We start from the raw sequence: 16868 nt of genomic DNA on the forward strand, positions 1-16868 counted from the left end.
ATTTACTTTTATGTAATATTAAATTATAAAGTTATTTCTAAAAACTCTCTATATATCTCTAAAAATTATGCAATGGTGTGATATTCACATTTCAAGGTTGAATTTTACAGAATGAAAACTTAACTGAACAAGTAGCTGAAAATCACCAATTCTAATACACAACAAAAGACTTTTTAAAAAATGCTAATGATCAAAACCAAGACCCTTCTAAGACATTAATAGAGCAGAAATTTAAGTCTTTCATTTTAAAAGACACACTCAAACTTTAATACATGCACTTTTTTCAATGTTGCTAAATAAATATACCATAAAAAAACTTTAATTTTGTCAGGAAGAACTTTAAGTAGTTTTAGGAAATTTTCAAGTAAATATACTTTCTTAGACATTTTTCTTACTGGTAGCAATATACTCAAAGACAGGCTCAAATCAACACAGAAATATTATTTTTCATATAACTGAACTTTTCTTCAGTGATTACTACTAGCAGTGTTTAGGATAGGACAGACATGCTCACATACTGCTCATCGTGGTGCAAACTGGCATAACTAAAGCAATCTGGTGATATGGCTGAAAGCCTTCAAAAAGTATACTCATCCATGGTCAGTAATCTATTTCCAGAAATTGCTGCTAAAGGATAAAATCAGATATGCGTATAAGGTTTTAGCAAAAAGTTGTTCATGTCAGGTTGTTATAAAACTTCTTAAAAGTATAACAATGTCCAATAAAAAAAGGTTGAATAAATTATACTATTAATAACATCATGCAGGAACTAAAAATGTTTTCAATTACGTAATAATATGAGAAAATACCTAAGTGAAAAAGACAGCACTATATAAAAAGTATGATGCCAATCTGTAAGAGTTAGAAAGGGTATACGTGTGTGTTTGTAGGAATGGTAAAAGTAATACACCATATTTAGTCTTAAACTCCTGACACATGCTACAACACGCTAAGTGAACGACCCCGGACACAAAAAACCACATAATTCCATCTATATGAAATGTCCAGAATAGGCAAATGCATAGAGACAGAAAATAGATTAGTGGTTGCTTGGGGCTAGTTGAAGGAGGAAATGGGGAGTGTAATGGGTATGGGTTTCTTTTTAGGGTGATGAAAATGTTCTGGAATTGGATAGTGGTGATGGGTGCACAATCTTGTGAAATAGTAAAAACCACTGAATTGTATACTTTAGAAGGGTGAATTTTATGGTATGTGAATTATATCACAATAAAAAAAAATAAGAAAAAAAAGTGATACACCCAGTAAATATTAACAGTTACCTCAGTGGCAAAAGTGTGAATTATTTTCTTCTTCATACTTAACTATATTTTTTAAAATTAACATATATTACTTTTATAAACAAAAATCTTATTTTCCTTCTCTCTTTTGAATCATCTCCATCAATTATAAAAACATGCTGTTATTTCTCTTACATATTCTTAGAAAATCCAAATCTCTCCTTTTCCTCACTTCCCCTGCTAGGTATCACCTTATGTCTCTGACCCCCTTTACATAAATTCATTAAAAGAGAAGTCTACATTCACTGTTTTCAATTCTTTCTCCTCTAATTCTCTGAGTATCCCAAAACCACTCTACTGACATCGTGCTTATCAAGGTCACCAATGACCTCCACACTGTTACATCCAATGGTCCAAGTCTCAGTCTACCACCACTTGACCTTATCAGCAACGCTTAACAAAGCTGATCACTCCACTCTCCTGGAAACACTGGGATGCGACACTTCTCTATCTCACCAGTTGTTCCTCCTTACTCTCCTGGACTTATTAAACCAGAGTGGCTCAGAGCTCAATCCTTGGAACTTCTCGTTTTTCTATCTACACTCTCTCTTGAGATCCCATGCAGTTTTCTGGCCCCGTGATACCTAAATTCAGAAATACTTGTAACTAGTTCCTTCATCTTCTACCCAGCCCCCATACTCATATGGGGATGGGCGAGAGTTTTGATCTGGAGTAGTGAAGACATGACTGAGGCTGGAGAGGGAAACTGGAGATAATCCCTACTTAGAAGTGAAAAAGTAGAAGACACATCCCCACACCCTCAGTTTTCTCCCAATCACCCTGAATCGTGTCAATAAAACGCGTGTCAACTAATCAAGTGCTAACCAACTAACTAAAGGTCACTGTCCTATAAATCCAAACCAGACAGAGAACGAGAAGAGCCCCAACTGATATTTAAGCTAGAATGAACAACTGCCACTAGGTGGTGCCAAACCGTAGCCAAGACCAACACCAATTCGGATCAGGGGGCCAGGCCACCTAACAAACTCCAGGCCTACTCACCATGGGGGCTTGCCCTGTTAGTTTATGAACTTCATGATAACCCAAACCCACAGTTGAAATGACTGAATTTTTTTGGTATTTATACACTGATAACTCCTAAATTTAAAATCTCAACCCAGACGTCTTACTTGAAATCCAGACCTATCTAATTATCTACTAATTATTGCCACTTAGAAGTCTAACAGCGTCTCATACCTTATATGTCCAAAACAACTCCCTCTCTTACCCTCCTCCATGCTCTCCCTACCCCGAAATCTGCTCCTTCTCAGTCTTCCCCCTTTCAGTTAATGGGGACTCCATCCTTCCCATTGCTTAACCTCAAAACCTTAGTCATCCATGATTATGATTTCTCTCACATGATATATCCAAATCCATCAGCACCAATATATCCTCTCATTAACATCTTCTACACACAGTCAGACAACCTCTTACTACCCCGATCTGTGCCCTGGATTACTGCAATAATCTGCTAACTGAGCTCCCAGCTTCAGACTTCGCCCCTTTTAATATATTCTCAACATAAGAGCAGCAGTGATTCTGTTAAAATGTAACACAAATCAGGACACTCCTCTGCTCAAAACCCTTTAGCAGTTCCTCATCTCACTGGGTATTAAAACAAAAATCTTTAAAATGGCTTACAAGACTATATAATTTGTCCCCTCACTTACACCGCACCAGCCATACTTCTGAAAGCTGACAGGCATGTTCCTACTTTAGGACAACTACCTATGCTGTCGCCTCTGCATGGAGCGAGCCCCTCCCCCACATATCCTGACAGCTCACTGCTGCACCTCCTCAGGTCTTGGCTCCCAGCGAGGCTTTCCCTCAACCACGCTCTTTACACTTCCATTCCCCCAGCCCCCACCACTCCCTGTCCTCTCTCTCTGTTACTACATATGCTATATATTTGATTTATACTAGGATGATCTCACACTAATAGTACGGAAGCCACAAGAGGGTAGACATTTTTGTCTGTTTGTTCACTGATTTATTTCCAGTACTAAGAATGGTGCTCAGCATGTAATGAGTTCTAGATACTATCTATTAAATGTTAACTACATGGAAAAATGCTACATGATAAAAACAAGTTATAAAACTCTATGAAAGTAGGATAGTATAGCAATTAAAAGCATGATTCAAAACTAGATATCAATTATAAGACAGCCACTTTGTAGCTCTGTGACTTTGGGCAAGTTTCTTTTCTTTTTTTTCTTTCTTCTTCTTTTTTTTTTTTTGTGAGGAAGATTGGCCCTGGGCTAACATCGTGCCCATTTCCTCTACTTCATATGGGACACCGCCACAGCATGGCTTGACAAGCGGTGCGTCTGTCCGCACCCAGGATCCGAACATATGAACCCTGGGCCGCCGAAGCGGAGCCCGCGCACTTAACCGCTATGCCACCGGGCCAGCCCCCTGGGCAAGTTTCTTATAACGTCTCTCTAAGCCATGATATGCTCATCTGTAAAGTGAGAATAATAATGGTATTAACTTCAAATGCTTACAGTGAAGATTAACTGGGTGAACGCATACAAAGTGCTTAAAATAAGATCTAAACCAGGGGTTGACAAACTAAGGCCCATGAAGCCAAGAATGCTCTCTGCCTGTTTTTGGAAATAAAGTTTAGCATAACACAGCCATGCCCACTCATTTACGCATTGTTTATGGCCCCCTTCACTCCACAACGGCAGACTGAGTAATTGCGAGAGAGATCATAACGGCCTACGAAGCTATCTGACCATTTATAGAAAAAATTTGCTAACCTCTAACCTAAATAATAGTATGCACTCAGTGAATGTCACATATCATTAGCTATGTCAATATGTATCTGCAAGGGTAGGTTGGTGTCTATATAATTCCCAACCTGCCAGACTACAAAATTCTTGCTCGTGCATGGTACTTTCCAGATATAAAATAAAGAGATAAATGCAGTGGCACTAGCCCCTCTAAGATCATTACCTAGTTTTTGAGACAGTCTGATGATTACATCTTATAGATGTAATCAAAGAAAGGGATATTGTAATTCTCAAACCAATCAATTCACCTTTACTTTTACAAGAAAATAGTTCACTGTTTTCTTACAGTAAATACTGTATGTTTAGAAGCATTTTTTTTTACAGGAGGAGGGGCAGGTTGGCAGAAGCAGTCCACAAAAGCAAATAAACAATGATAGGGTCCTGCAATTCCAAAAAAGCAGAGTTATAGTGATAAACTTGAAATTCCAATACCAGTAACAAAATATGCTTGTAAGAACTGGACTTGGGTAAAATATTAAATTAGTGGGAAAATGTCATAATTTGTGATCTATTTGTAACTTCATAAATAAGTTTCATAATTAAATAGAGGAAATTTATCAGCCTGCCTGCCTACCAAATATAACCCAGAGGCTAATCAAAACAACAGTCTGGAAACAGGGAGACAGGTTTCTGTCTCACTGATTATATAACCTGGGATAATCTCCACTTGAAAATGGGGATGACATATCCATACTTTCATGTTTGAAAATTAAAAATCAAAAATGAAATGTGGCAGTTCTTAAAAAAAAAAAAAACTCCATAAAATCCAAAATTTATAATGGAGTTGAATAAGGAGGGAAAAAAATCACTTAAAGCTAAAATTTCTATTAAATATCTGCTACAGGAGGCGCCATGTTGGAGGCAGACATACAGTTTCTCAGTAAGTCCAACTGCAAGTGATTTCTCTGCTAAAACATATTGCTGGGCAAGACATGAAGCAAGTGACATTTAGAGGGCATACAGGGCTGGCCCGGTGGCACAAGCAGTTAAGTGCGCACTCTGCTGCAGTGGCCCAGGGTTCGCCGGTTTGGATCCCCGACGTGCACTGACGCACCACTTGTCAAGCCATACTGTGGTGGCGTCCCATATCAAGTAGAGGAAGATGGGCATGGATGTTAGCCCAGGATGAGTCTTCCTCAGCAAAAAGAGGAGGATTGGCAGATGTTAGCTTAGGGCCGATCTTCCTCACAAAAAAAAAAATAAATAGAGGTCATACTGAATGGAAAAGAACAGTTTTACTTACTAGGTTATCACTAAGCCAGGCAAGATGCTCTGACCAAGTAAAGCAATAGCACATTCTTATCTCCCATCTCATCCTCGCTCTAGGATATCTGCTCATAAAATTTTTCTCTCCATGTTTACTTGGCAGAACATGTACAATTGAATTCCAGAAAGCTAAAAGTACTTATAACACTGTATTACTGTTATCCTAGTAAATAATTTTATTTTAAAAATGTTTCTCAAAAATATCATATTAAATTATTCTGCCAAAATGTGAGTGGGCATATTCCACAACCCATTCTGGTCACCACAATATATAACGTCACTGTGAAGTATAACGTTCTTACCTTGTTCTTCACTTCCTTCCTTACAAAGACTAGAGCTCTGGCCCAGACTTAAGCTGATATCGTCAGAAGTCTTAGCAGTGTCTGTATCTCCTACAAAGTTAAAAGAAACATGTAAAGACATTAATTATTACAAGTAAAGGCCGTACAGGGTGGCATAACAAGGAAGGACATCAAGTAGTATACTAGATATCTACTATACTAGTTTACTGTATACTATACTAGTACACTGTACCTACTAAAGCAGTTTTTGTCTATCAAGTATTACAACAATGGAAGATGCATTGAACTAATAGGAAGTGTCAGAAGACTACCAGATGACATAATTATCCTCACAGCACTACAAACCAAATAATATGGACAGCTTTATATCGTTAGCTAATAAACTATTTCTTTATAAGAAGGAGTTTTTAAAGAGATGCAAATTATGTAATAACTTGAAATAACATAAATTTCCTTCCCAGGGAAAATTAGCAAGCTAAAAAATTATAAGGTAAAAATAATATGAATGTATCTGAAATAGATGTATAGAATAAAAGGCATATATGAGATGTATACAAAAACACTTTCCTTTTTTTTTTTTTTTTTTGGCTGAGGAAGATTGGCCCTGAGCTAACACCTGCGCCAATCTTCCTCTATGTTGTACGTGGGTCACCACCACAGCATGGCTGCCAACAAGTGCTGTAGGTCCGTGCCCAGAATCCGAACCCGTGAACCCGGGCCGCTGAAGCGGAGCGCACTGAACTTAACCACTAGGCCGCGGGACCAGCCCCCACTTTCCCTTTTTTAGTGTCTCATTTGTGCCCAATTTAAAGGTTTCACATTAAATTACTCAGTTTCTCATGAACCTCACCAAAACCCATGAAATTATTTTCCCTCAAGGCAAGGAAGTTTCTTATAGATCAAAACTTATACTTCATGCAATGCAATGCAAATGGTCAAATACTTTTGTGAAATTTGGATGATGAAAGCGGAACACAATTTAAATCAAATAACCTTTAATATAAGATACATAATTTTATCTACAAAATAATTTCAAGAATGATTTTTCATTACATGTGAATATATAGTACTCAGTTATCTTTATTACAACTAAAAATGAAATGGAAAGTCAGAGGCAACTTTCAAATTAGACCATGTCTACCTTTAATAGTTGCTGCTGTTCCAAGACGAGATGAACCAGATCCAATCTGAAAACATGACATGAAGTAAGTAAAACTAATTAAAATGCTAGCTATGTCATTATCAATATAGACTAGCAAGATTACCAAACAAAATTACCACATTATCAAAACATGTTGTCAATCACTTTTATCAACATTAAAAGATATCACATCAGAGCCACAGAACCTGCTTGCTATGGCACATGCTGTGTATCTATTACAGACATGCTGGGACCCTGAATCCCTCTGCATGCTCAGGCTTGATGGAGCTCCCAGGGCAGGATGCCTCCAACCTCAAGCAATCCATGTCATACAATTATTACCATTTTTTAAATTGCATCATCACATGTTTATGTTATGAACAAAAGCAAAACTAGGTGTTGAGTCTATGTGAAATAAATTTAGACTTATCAGACCATATAAAGGGAAGGTTTGGAGGACAACACACTAACATATGCTACAAAGAGTAACCTAAATCTTACTGTCAAATTGTTAGTGTATCAATATGGACTCTCCTGAGTTTCAGACAACATGTAAGTACTTCTCTGTAGACTGCTATAGCATATTTCAAAAGAATAAAACTAAGGCATCCATAAAAAGTGAATTTTTAGCACAAAGTATAAACAGAAAACTAAAGTCTACTGAGCTTTTCGTGCTTACAGTCAAGATGGTATAACACTTCCCTAAAATTTCACAGTGATCATTTATTACACTACCATAAAAATCATATAAAGAAATACCACAAATTCCACGAACACATTAAGGAAACCAAATATAACAACATGACAGTTAATAAATCAACATCTTACTAAGTCAATAAGTAATTCTTTCTATAACCTGTTTTCAAGGGATTCAAGAAGAAAATAGTCAAGAAAATTTAACATCTTAGAATAAAATTAAGAAATTCATATAAACTTTGTATTTTACCAAATCTTGCCTTTCACTGATTCAACTGAACACGAGTTTACAATAAGAAATTTGCTCAAAATATAGGTTAATATGGACTTTGAAGGGGCGTGACAGACTTTCTTGATCTGGGTGACAATTAAATGGGTATATACATATGTAAAAACACACTGAGTTGTACACTTAAAATGTGTATACTCTTGTCAAGCCATGCTGTGCTGGCATCCCACATAAAGTGGAGGAAGATGGGCACGGATGTTAGCCCAGGGCCAGTCTTCCTCAGCAAAAAGAGGAGGATTGGCAGCTGTCAGCTCAGGGCTGATCTGCCTCATAAAAAAAAGAAAAAAATGTGTATACTATGCTGTATAAAAGTTATATGGAAGTGAAAAAGTAAGTAAAAATGAGCATACACAAACAGGTTAAAACTACTAATAAACTTGATGTAGCCAATAAAAAAAATGAGCTTTGCAATATTTTTTTAACTGTTTATCAAGCTTGATTCTCCTGATTTTTCCTAATTTCTGCTTTCAATTAGCCATAAAAGGCACTGCAACTGGACAGAAAGAAAGAAGGTCAAAAAGCATCTTACTGCAAAAGAAAGTTTCATTCTTACCCCACCTGCTAGACAAGTTACAGAACTAACACATGTTACTTTTCAACTAGAAATAATAAATACATAACTTCCTGGACAGAAATTTAAAAACAAGTAAGCAAACAAAAAAACACCACTTTATGCACACGCTTCTAGGAATTTAAACTTAAAAAAATAACTTTTTGACTAGGGTAGTCATTTGCTCACAACCTCAAAGTGTTCCCTTTTTCTTTCCTTAACAAGCTTCCCATTTTGCTCAGATGTTGGGCATACATATATCTTTTGATCTGTGAGAAGTGGGCCCAGTCTCGGGTCTAGGTGTGCGCCTTAGGTCTGGTCAATGAATGCATGGGAGAGGTTGCTGGAGCGCTCAGAGAAAGACCTTTTCATGTCTGAGAAGAAGATGACCAAGGACAACTTCTCTGCCCCACACTGTTGCCTGCTGTTTACTTTTCAACAGGATTCTGATAGAAGCGGCTGTGCTCATTCTGCAATCCTGAGGGAAAGCCAAAAGAACTATGGAATTGCCAACCCAGAGCCCTAACATTATTGAGCTGCTGAACAAATACCACACAACTACCTCCAGAATTAGGTGACAAACATAAACTCTTATTTCTTTAGGTCACTTAATTAGTTGAGCTCTATTTTTTGCTGATAAAAGCATTCTTAATGGATACAGTGAGTGGTTATATTTTATTCTTCATGCTTTTCTGTATCACTTACGTTTATCCCCCCAAAATGTGAAAGTGTTGTGACTATTTACATGTGAAACAACACACTGAGATTGAGAATATAAACTACAGTACATCCAAATAAAAGAATGCAACACATTTCCCAAAATGTCACTGTAGAAAAACACTTCATGACATTAACATTCCAGTGAAGAGAATCAAGTTCCAAACAGCATGCACACTATAAGCCCACTCTGTCAAAAAAAGTTTTTTGATTATGACACTATGGATGATTTTTATTTTCTTCTTTTTGCTCTCTCACTTGCTAATTTTCTAAAAGTGAACACATTTAGAAAAGGAAAAAATTAAGAAAAAACTGGTATCTTCATACACTTAGAGGTGAAGTTTTTTACTTAAGTGGTTTGCATAAACCAAAATGGCCCAGGTGTTTCTTCTCTTTGATAAACGCCATAGGAAAGGTCCAGGAAGGATTATGGATGTCAGAGAAGAAAAATTTCTTCCAACCGAAGAGCAATTGAGCAAAGCCACCTCCTCAACGAAGCCCTGCCCCTCTCTCCACGTGGAAACAATTATTTTCTCCTCGGAAATCATGAGCCCTTTTTCTGTACCATTCCTATGGCAATTATTACTTTGTATCTGATACTTATATTTCCTTGGTAACATATATCCTACCTATAACTTTGGTTACTTAAAGCACATCTACTATGAGATTGCAAACTCTTTGAGGGTAAGATCCACTCCCCACCCCAGACAAGTAAATTGCCTTGAGTATTAACAGGCACTAAAATATTTGAATGAAGACAAGTGACAAAAGGAAAGAGAGGGAAGTAAGGGACAGTAAAAAAGGGGAAAAAAGAAAGGGAAGGGAAATGGAGAGTAGAAGATGGAAGGGAGAAGGGTAGAAGTGACAAGAAGGAAAGAATGACAATAACTAAGAGCTACTATGTTCAAGGAGCTCACTACCTAGTACAGCAGACATGTATATAAACAACTACGATCTCGTGTGGTGAGTGCTATCTAATAAAATATGCATAAGAAACACGGTATGTCAATATTGGTAATATCACTACCAATTTACAAAAAGCCTAACTCTACTTCTTTCACTTCAACTTCCCTAAAGGGTAACAATAATTATGTCAACCATTTCTTTTGCAATAAACAGGAGAAAACTAAAACACCAAAATCCAAGTAGCACAATAGCCTCCAATATTTGCCCATTTTTATTCAAGGGTTAATATTTTAAGGAAAACCAAATTAGGTACGCTGTGTATTTATGTGAAGACATGCTTTAATTACATTCAGGATGGGACTCCCTCTAGAACAAGCAGGGCAAGTTCCCAAAGACACGAAGCGAAGGGGAGAGTTACCAAAGGTGGATGGCCACTGCTGTGCCCTTTCACCTGTCCTACTGAAAAAATGAAAAAAGGTATGGCTCTCCAAAAGACTGCTGGAAAAACATAGGCTTACAGGGGTAATCTGACATTGCCCACGTTTGTCAGTAAGAAGAAAGGCCAGGATTAATTAAGAATACAAACGTGCAGCCATATTTAAGGACTAAGTCATTTCGTTTTACAAAGAAGAGGCTGAGAAAGCACAAGGCCCACGAAAACAGGATCAAGGATAGTAACACTTTTCTTAAAACTGGCATTGTAAAAACTGAAACTTAAAAAGTATTAATCTAATTAAAATGTCACAGCCCTTTTCCATAATGTCCTTTTTTTTTGTTTTTTAACTCCGTTTCCCACTCTATCTGCTTGTTACAGAAAGAAGACAAATTTCAGGACCTATTTGTTCTATACTACATTCAATCCCAACTAAAACTGTTACCAAAAATTCATCCACTTGAAGTTTAAATCATGAAATGCAATTCAAATAGGGGTAAGTCTTCTATCAAAATACATTAGAAAACAAGACCCTATTCAAGATTCTGATTCAGAGAATTCGGTGTTTTTCATATTACCGTACTTGGATAGTGTAGGGCTAACAACGTGCAATGGTAGAACACTGTGGCACAGAGTCTGGAGAATCAGGTCTGCTACTTATTTATCCGTTAAATGAACCAGATCTGATTCTATCTCTGAAGTTCTATTATCTATATAGAAAAAGATAATTAGCAATCATTAAATGAAAGTCAACCGAGCACAAGGCAGCAGTGGAGAAAAGAGAAAAATTACTCTGTAGAGGCTTATAAACTGCCACGTCATCACAGACCAAAAACTAAGTGCTAAATAAATACCATAAATAAGTGCTCCATCTGCAAGAGAAAGGGGCCATACCTCAAGGCCCTTGAAACTCTTGAGGAATAGGGACACATAATGAAAGGGCTAACACAATGACCACAAAAACCCATAGTTATCAAAAGTTCTACTATAAGAAGACCTCTAAAGTTTCTTGCTCAATTTACTCTCTTATGATTATATAATTTTACTCTAGCTACAGAAGTCATGTGCTGAGAAGGCAAGCAGGAATAACTTGGATTTGGTTAGTGTGGAAGATGTTTAGGATGAAAAAGAAATGCAGCAGTGAAGGCCCAGCAAGGTTAGACAGAATGGGAATACAGCAGGCTTCGGCCAAGTTTTGAGATAATACTTTTAGAGTTGCTATTTTAAGCTAAAAGTAAAAGTAACATGGCAGAAAGACATTGTAATTGTCAAAAGGACATCTGTCCTCTACTTCTACCTCCACCATTAACATCTTGAACACTGTGAGATTTTTGAGGAAGTAATTTCTTTTTTTTTTGCCATGTTTAAACTAGGGATACCCACAGACATCTATCCTCTCCAATGCAGATAAAGTGAAGGTAAATAAGACAGTGCAAGCTAAAAGCTCAATTTCCTAAAGACATTCACCACAACCGTCTTGATCAAAACTATCCCCAGGCAATGAGCATGTGGTGCGTGGTCAGCAAAAATGTACTTAATTAATATGAAAATTCAGCTAAAAATAAGAATATTAATAAAAGATATTATTAATAAACAACCAAAAAATTATTAATCAGCAAGATAAACCCAAACACCAACTAATACAGACAGAAGAATACTGGAGACCACCATAAGGAAGAAGGGAAAAAGTAAAATAAAATTGCACAGGTTCCTACCTGGTTGCTTGGATCCAGGCCAGCATAAGAATTTCTTGAACTGCAACCAACTGGGGGTGTGGCCTCTCGAATGAACTCAGACATTTCAATCCCTCCACCAGGATCACTGTGGGAAAAAAATGAGAAAAGAGAGCAACTGTCATTATTCTGAAACCAATGGTTTTCTTTTCATTTTTTTAAATTATACTTTTTTAAAAAAATAAAGACGTTCTCATTTTTAATAGAGCAAACAGTAAAAAAAAATCATCATTCTTCATTTATAAGTCTCATAATTTGAACTATTTTGTAAACACATCGCTAGCTGAAAATATTTAAAACTCTCTCCCAAACTGTCTGAACCCAATCCAACATTGGAAACTGACCTTAATTCAGTTATAGCATACTAAACAGCACAAACTTTATGATATGTGTCATAAAACCACTCTAGCAAAGAAATGATTTACCTTTTGTTTCCCAAGAGCAAAGAGAAACTGGTGACTGTAAACACAAAAAGTAATCCGATCTTACACTACCCCTCTCCAAGAGCACACTCTGACGGAGCTGCAGGACACAACGACGAACGTGCCAGAGAACAGTTGTCCTGCTCAAGCTATTTCTATCTCTATTTTCTAAGTTAACAGCATTTACCTCGGATACTAACTTGTTTTACAGAACTGGAAACCTAAGATTTTAGATTTGTGTGTATTGATTTATAAGGCTTAAGTTAAAAAAGTAAAATGATGCTATATAGTAACAAGAGGTATTAGAAAGACAAAAGAGAGAAAAGTACTAAGTTTAAAGAACTGAGAAAGTCCACATACAGTACTTAAAGATAATGGGGTCCCAAAATTAGAAAAAATGATCACACCAAATTTCAAAAAACTTAGAAAGTTTTATAATAAGGTTCCTTAGAAACACAACTTTTAGAAGGACTCAGGCCCAAAAGTTGTCATAATCCTATTTTTTGCCCAAAGTTTTTTACTCATCTACCTGGTATATACAGAGTAAGTACTCAATAAATTTTTTAGCTATTATTATCATGGATAAAAGCTCTAGTATATATGCTAGACATTACAGTGGAAATAAACTATCTTATCATCTACCATCTGATGCAACCTCCTAGTTAACAACATCAAAAAAAACCAACCCCAAATTCTTCTGGTGAACCACCTCATCCCAAACTCTCATATGGTTTTGGGTAATGTTGATCCCACGCTCAGGTTTAGGGTTTGAGCTCTACTAGCCAAAGCCAACCAGCACATCCTATTCTCCTGGTCATAGAGCCTAGGTTCTAGAATAAGGACATGACGCAACACAGGCTAGCATGAGTCAGGCCAGGAGTGTCTAAGCCTGTCTGTCTAAGAAGCCAGCTGACAGAAAAGCACACAGCCTGTGAGGGGAAGCAGGATTGTGAAGCGACTGTTTGAAACCGCACCTTGCCACATGAAGACATCCCTTACACATAGACTTTTCAGTAATGTGAGCCAAAAATTCCCTTAAGCCTGTTTGGGTGGGGTATTCTGATAGCTGCAATCAAGAGATATAGGCAAAGTAGAATTTGCTTGAAGTATACCTTCTATTTAAGTATTTATCACTATGGCTGCTTGAATTCTACTGTGTTTTTATTATTAATGGTCTCATAACTATCATGTCCCTGTTTGCTTAATGGGTTCCTAACTCTAGGCCAGTGACTACAGTTAGCTAACTCATGTTCAATCAGGAAAAATAGTTTTCTAATTTGCTATCCATTTATAAAAATAAAACATACTGGAACTCAGTTACAAATTTGATGGCCAATTTAGCATACAAATGTCCATGTGTGAGAAAAGTGGAACATGCTCAAGTTTGTCACAGCTGTTTGGTCTTATACAGGATATACAGGCCAGAATGAGAAATGTTTTTCTAATTTGGCAAAATCTTAAGTGGATATAGAGACAGCTATCACCACACTCAATCAGTGATGAGTAATAACCAGCAACATTACTGTTATCTCCACTGGAAGGCATTCTCCAAGTAAGATTCCATGGAAATCAGAAGATGGAGAGCAAGGTGGAGACTAAGGAGTAAAATATTCAACACCAGAGAAAGGATAGAGAGCCCTCATCTTGCCTAGTTTATATACATCATCTTTACTGATATATAATTCACATACCATCCAATTAATCCATTTAAACTGTGCAATTCAATGGTTTTTAGTATAATCATAGTTACGCAGCCATCGCCACAGTCAATTTCAGAACATTTTTATCACCTCAAAAACAAATCCCTTTAGCCATTACTCCCCTATCCTTCCCATCTCCCCCACCCCCGCCCTAAGTGGCCACTAATCTACTTTCTGTCTCTATAGATTTGCCTATTCTGGATTTCATATAAATGGAATCATATAATATGTGGTCTTTTGTGACTGGCTTCTTTCACTTAGCATACTGTTTTCAAGATTCATCCATGTTGTAGCAAGTACCAGTACTTCATAGCTTTTTATGGCCAAATAATATTCCACTGCATGGATAGAACACACTTTGTTTATCCATTCATCAGTTGATGGACAATCTTGCCTAGTTTTATACATCAATTCTGATAACAAGTGTAAATGATTGCAATCTGAATGTAAAGCTACTATTAACAACAAATAAAAGCAAATATTTACTAAGTAGTTACTATATTCCAGTCACAGGAGCACGTGCTTTATTTGCATTTTCTCGTGAAATATTCCCCTAAAATCTATGATATAAATACTACTATCCTCACTTTACAGATGAAAAAACTGAAAACCAAAAGGTATAAAAACTTGCCTAAGGCCTCTGAGTGAGCAAGATAAACTGAGTCACTGGCATAAGAGTTCAGGGCGGGGGAGGGAGGATATAAATAATGCTTACTCAGCACTCTACAATGTATTAGCATATCTATTCTTTTTCCCCCACACTCCTGAATGTACGTACTCATAACCAGTAAGGACTGAGACAAGATCTGAACACCAGGTCTGTACAACTCTAAAGCCCACAGTCTAAGACACCATTACTACCTTTCAATAAATAGGAACTGAGGTTCTCTTCCCAGTTCAAAACCAAAAGTAAACACCATTATCTAGAGCAGGGTATCTTAACCTCAGCACTACTGACATTTTGGGCCAGGTAATTCTTGATTGAGGGGAGCCATTCTATGCATGGTAAGATGGTCAGCAGCATCCCTGACCTCTACCCACTAGATGCCAGTAGCACTCCCCCTAGTTGCGATAAGCAAAAATGTCCCCAAATACTGCCAAATGTCTCCGGGGGGGGGGTAAAAATCACCCCCAGTTGAGAAACAATGATCTAGAACTAATGATCAATGGCCAACATTGAGTGAAAAGGAGGTATTAAGGGAAAAAAAAAGATGAAGGAAAAATTGGACAGCTCGTTTTATTTAAAAAAAAAATCCTCTAGCAAAATTAATGTACCTCTATCTTCTCTACAAATTCAGAAGTAGAACGTTTAGCCAGCTGTAGGTGTCCTAAATATAGCTAAACATAAAATGGCTATGACTAAAAATTTTATTAGCAAGACTTGCAGGTTTTCTGCAATGGAGATTTCAGCACATACCTGGAAAGTATAGCAGTTTACAATTCTCAGAGAAGCAAAGTGGTCTACTGCAGTAAGCAATACACCAAATTCAGGGAATCTCTACCCTTATGCCTTAATTTCCCCATCTGTTAAAAAAAATACCAGGTACAGGGAAAGGCTGAGAAGCAGAAGGAGTCTAATCTGAATTATAAAGGAGACTTCACAAACTAATGTTGATTATTAGTAGTATTAACTGCTCAGGCTTTAATCAGAAACTTCACAGCACCATTACAGTACTAAATTTACAAATCTAATCGAGATTACAATGATATTCATACAAGTATGAATAGATAAAAACAAAGTCCCTAAACAGAATAAATCTTCTTCAGAAAATTTAGCCTAAAATTCACCTACATATAGTTTAAATGGATCCTTAACTACAATATTGCAAGCATTACTGCCATGAGAAAGAGAGAAAATATGGTCTGTCTCCAAAATATTTGTATTCAAATCCTGAAATTCAATGTACTAATTTCCTCCCCTGAAATGTCAGAAATGAAACGTCAGAAATGTAACACAAACATTAATGACTTTGACTCTTTCTCTAAGATAAACATTTAACAAGTATTTCCGAACTGCTGTACCACAGCCAGTGAAAACCATACGGCTCAAGTAGTCCTACTATATTCATTCATTTATGCAACAAATTGACAGCTGTAATGTACCGAGCACAGTGATAGGCTCTGGAAATAAAAATGTTTCTTTTCTTGTTCATTTATTTTCTTCAGAACAGAATGTGAGATTCACAAGTGGGAGGGTGGAGGAAACGAGATGTCAAAACCAAAAATCTACAACAAAGATCTTATTCGAGGGTGAAACATAAAAGCACTCTCTTTGAGTGGCCAGCCCCATGGCGTAGTGGTTAAGTGCGCGCGCTCCGCTGCTGGCGGCCCGGGTTCGGATCCCGGGCGTGCACCGATGCACCGCTTGTCAAGCCATGTTGTGGCGGTGTCCCATATAAAGTGGAGGAAGATAGGCATGGATGTTAGCCTAGGGCCGGTCTTCCTCAGCAAAAGGAGGAGGATTGGCATAGATGTTAGCTCAGGGCTGATCTTCCTCACCAAAATAAAAATAAAAAAAAAAACCTCTCTTTGAGATTAGAAAAAGACAAAGATGTACACCAATACTATTTCAGTTTAACCATGTGTTAGAAATCATAGCCAATGAAAAAGTTAAACAGGA

At 37.1% G+C, this 16868-nt stretch overlaps 1 protein-coding gene across 11 annotated transcripts in view; it reads right to left on the reverse strand.

Moving 5' to 3' along the window:
• Positions 1–16868, reverse strand: part of PCNX1 (pecanex 1) — a 185568-nt gene that overhangs the window by 114874 nt on the left and 53826 nt on the right. For all 11 annotated transcript variants that reach the window (XM_087448299.1, XM_014784353.2, XM_087448302.1 and 8 more), the window contains exons 3-5: positions 12109–12214; positions 6803–6848; positions 5662–5751 (exon numbers count right to left, since the gene is read on the reverse strand). In XM_087448299.1, coding sequence (XP_087304425.1) covers positions 5662–5751; positions 6803–6848; positions 12109–12214 — 242 coding nt within the window. The remainder of the gene's footprint in view (positions 1–5661; positions 5752–6802; positions 6849–12108; positions 12215–16868) is intronic.

This window comes from Ceratotherium simum, chromosome 24 (genome assembly GCF_057802395.1).
Source record: "Ceratotherium simum simum isolate JZ-2026a chromosome 24, ASM5780239v1, whole genome shotgun sequence".
Lineage (NCBI taxonomy): Eukaryota > Metazoa > Chordata > Mammalia > Perissodactyla > Rhinocerotidae > Ceratotherium > Ceratotherium simum.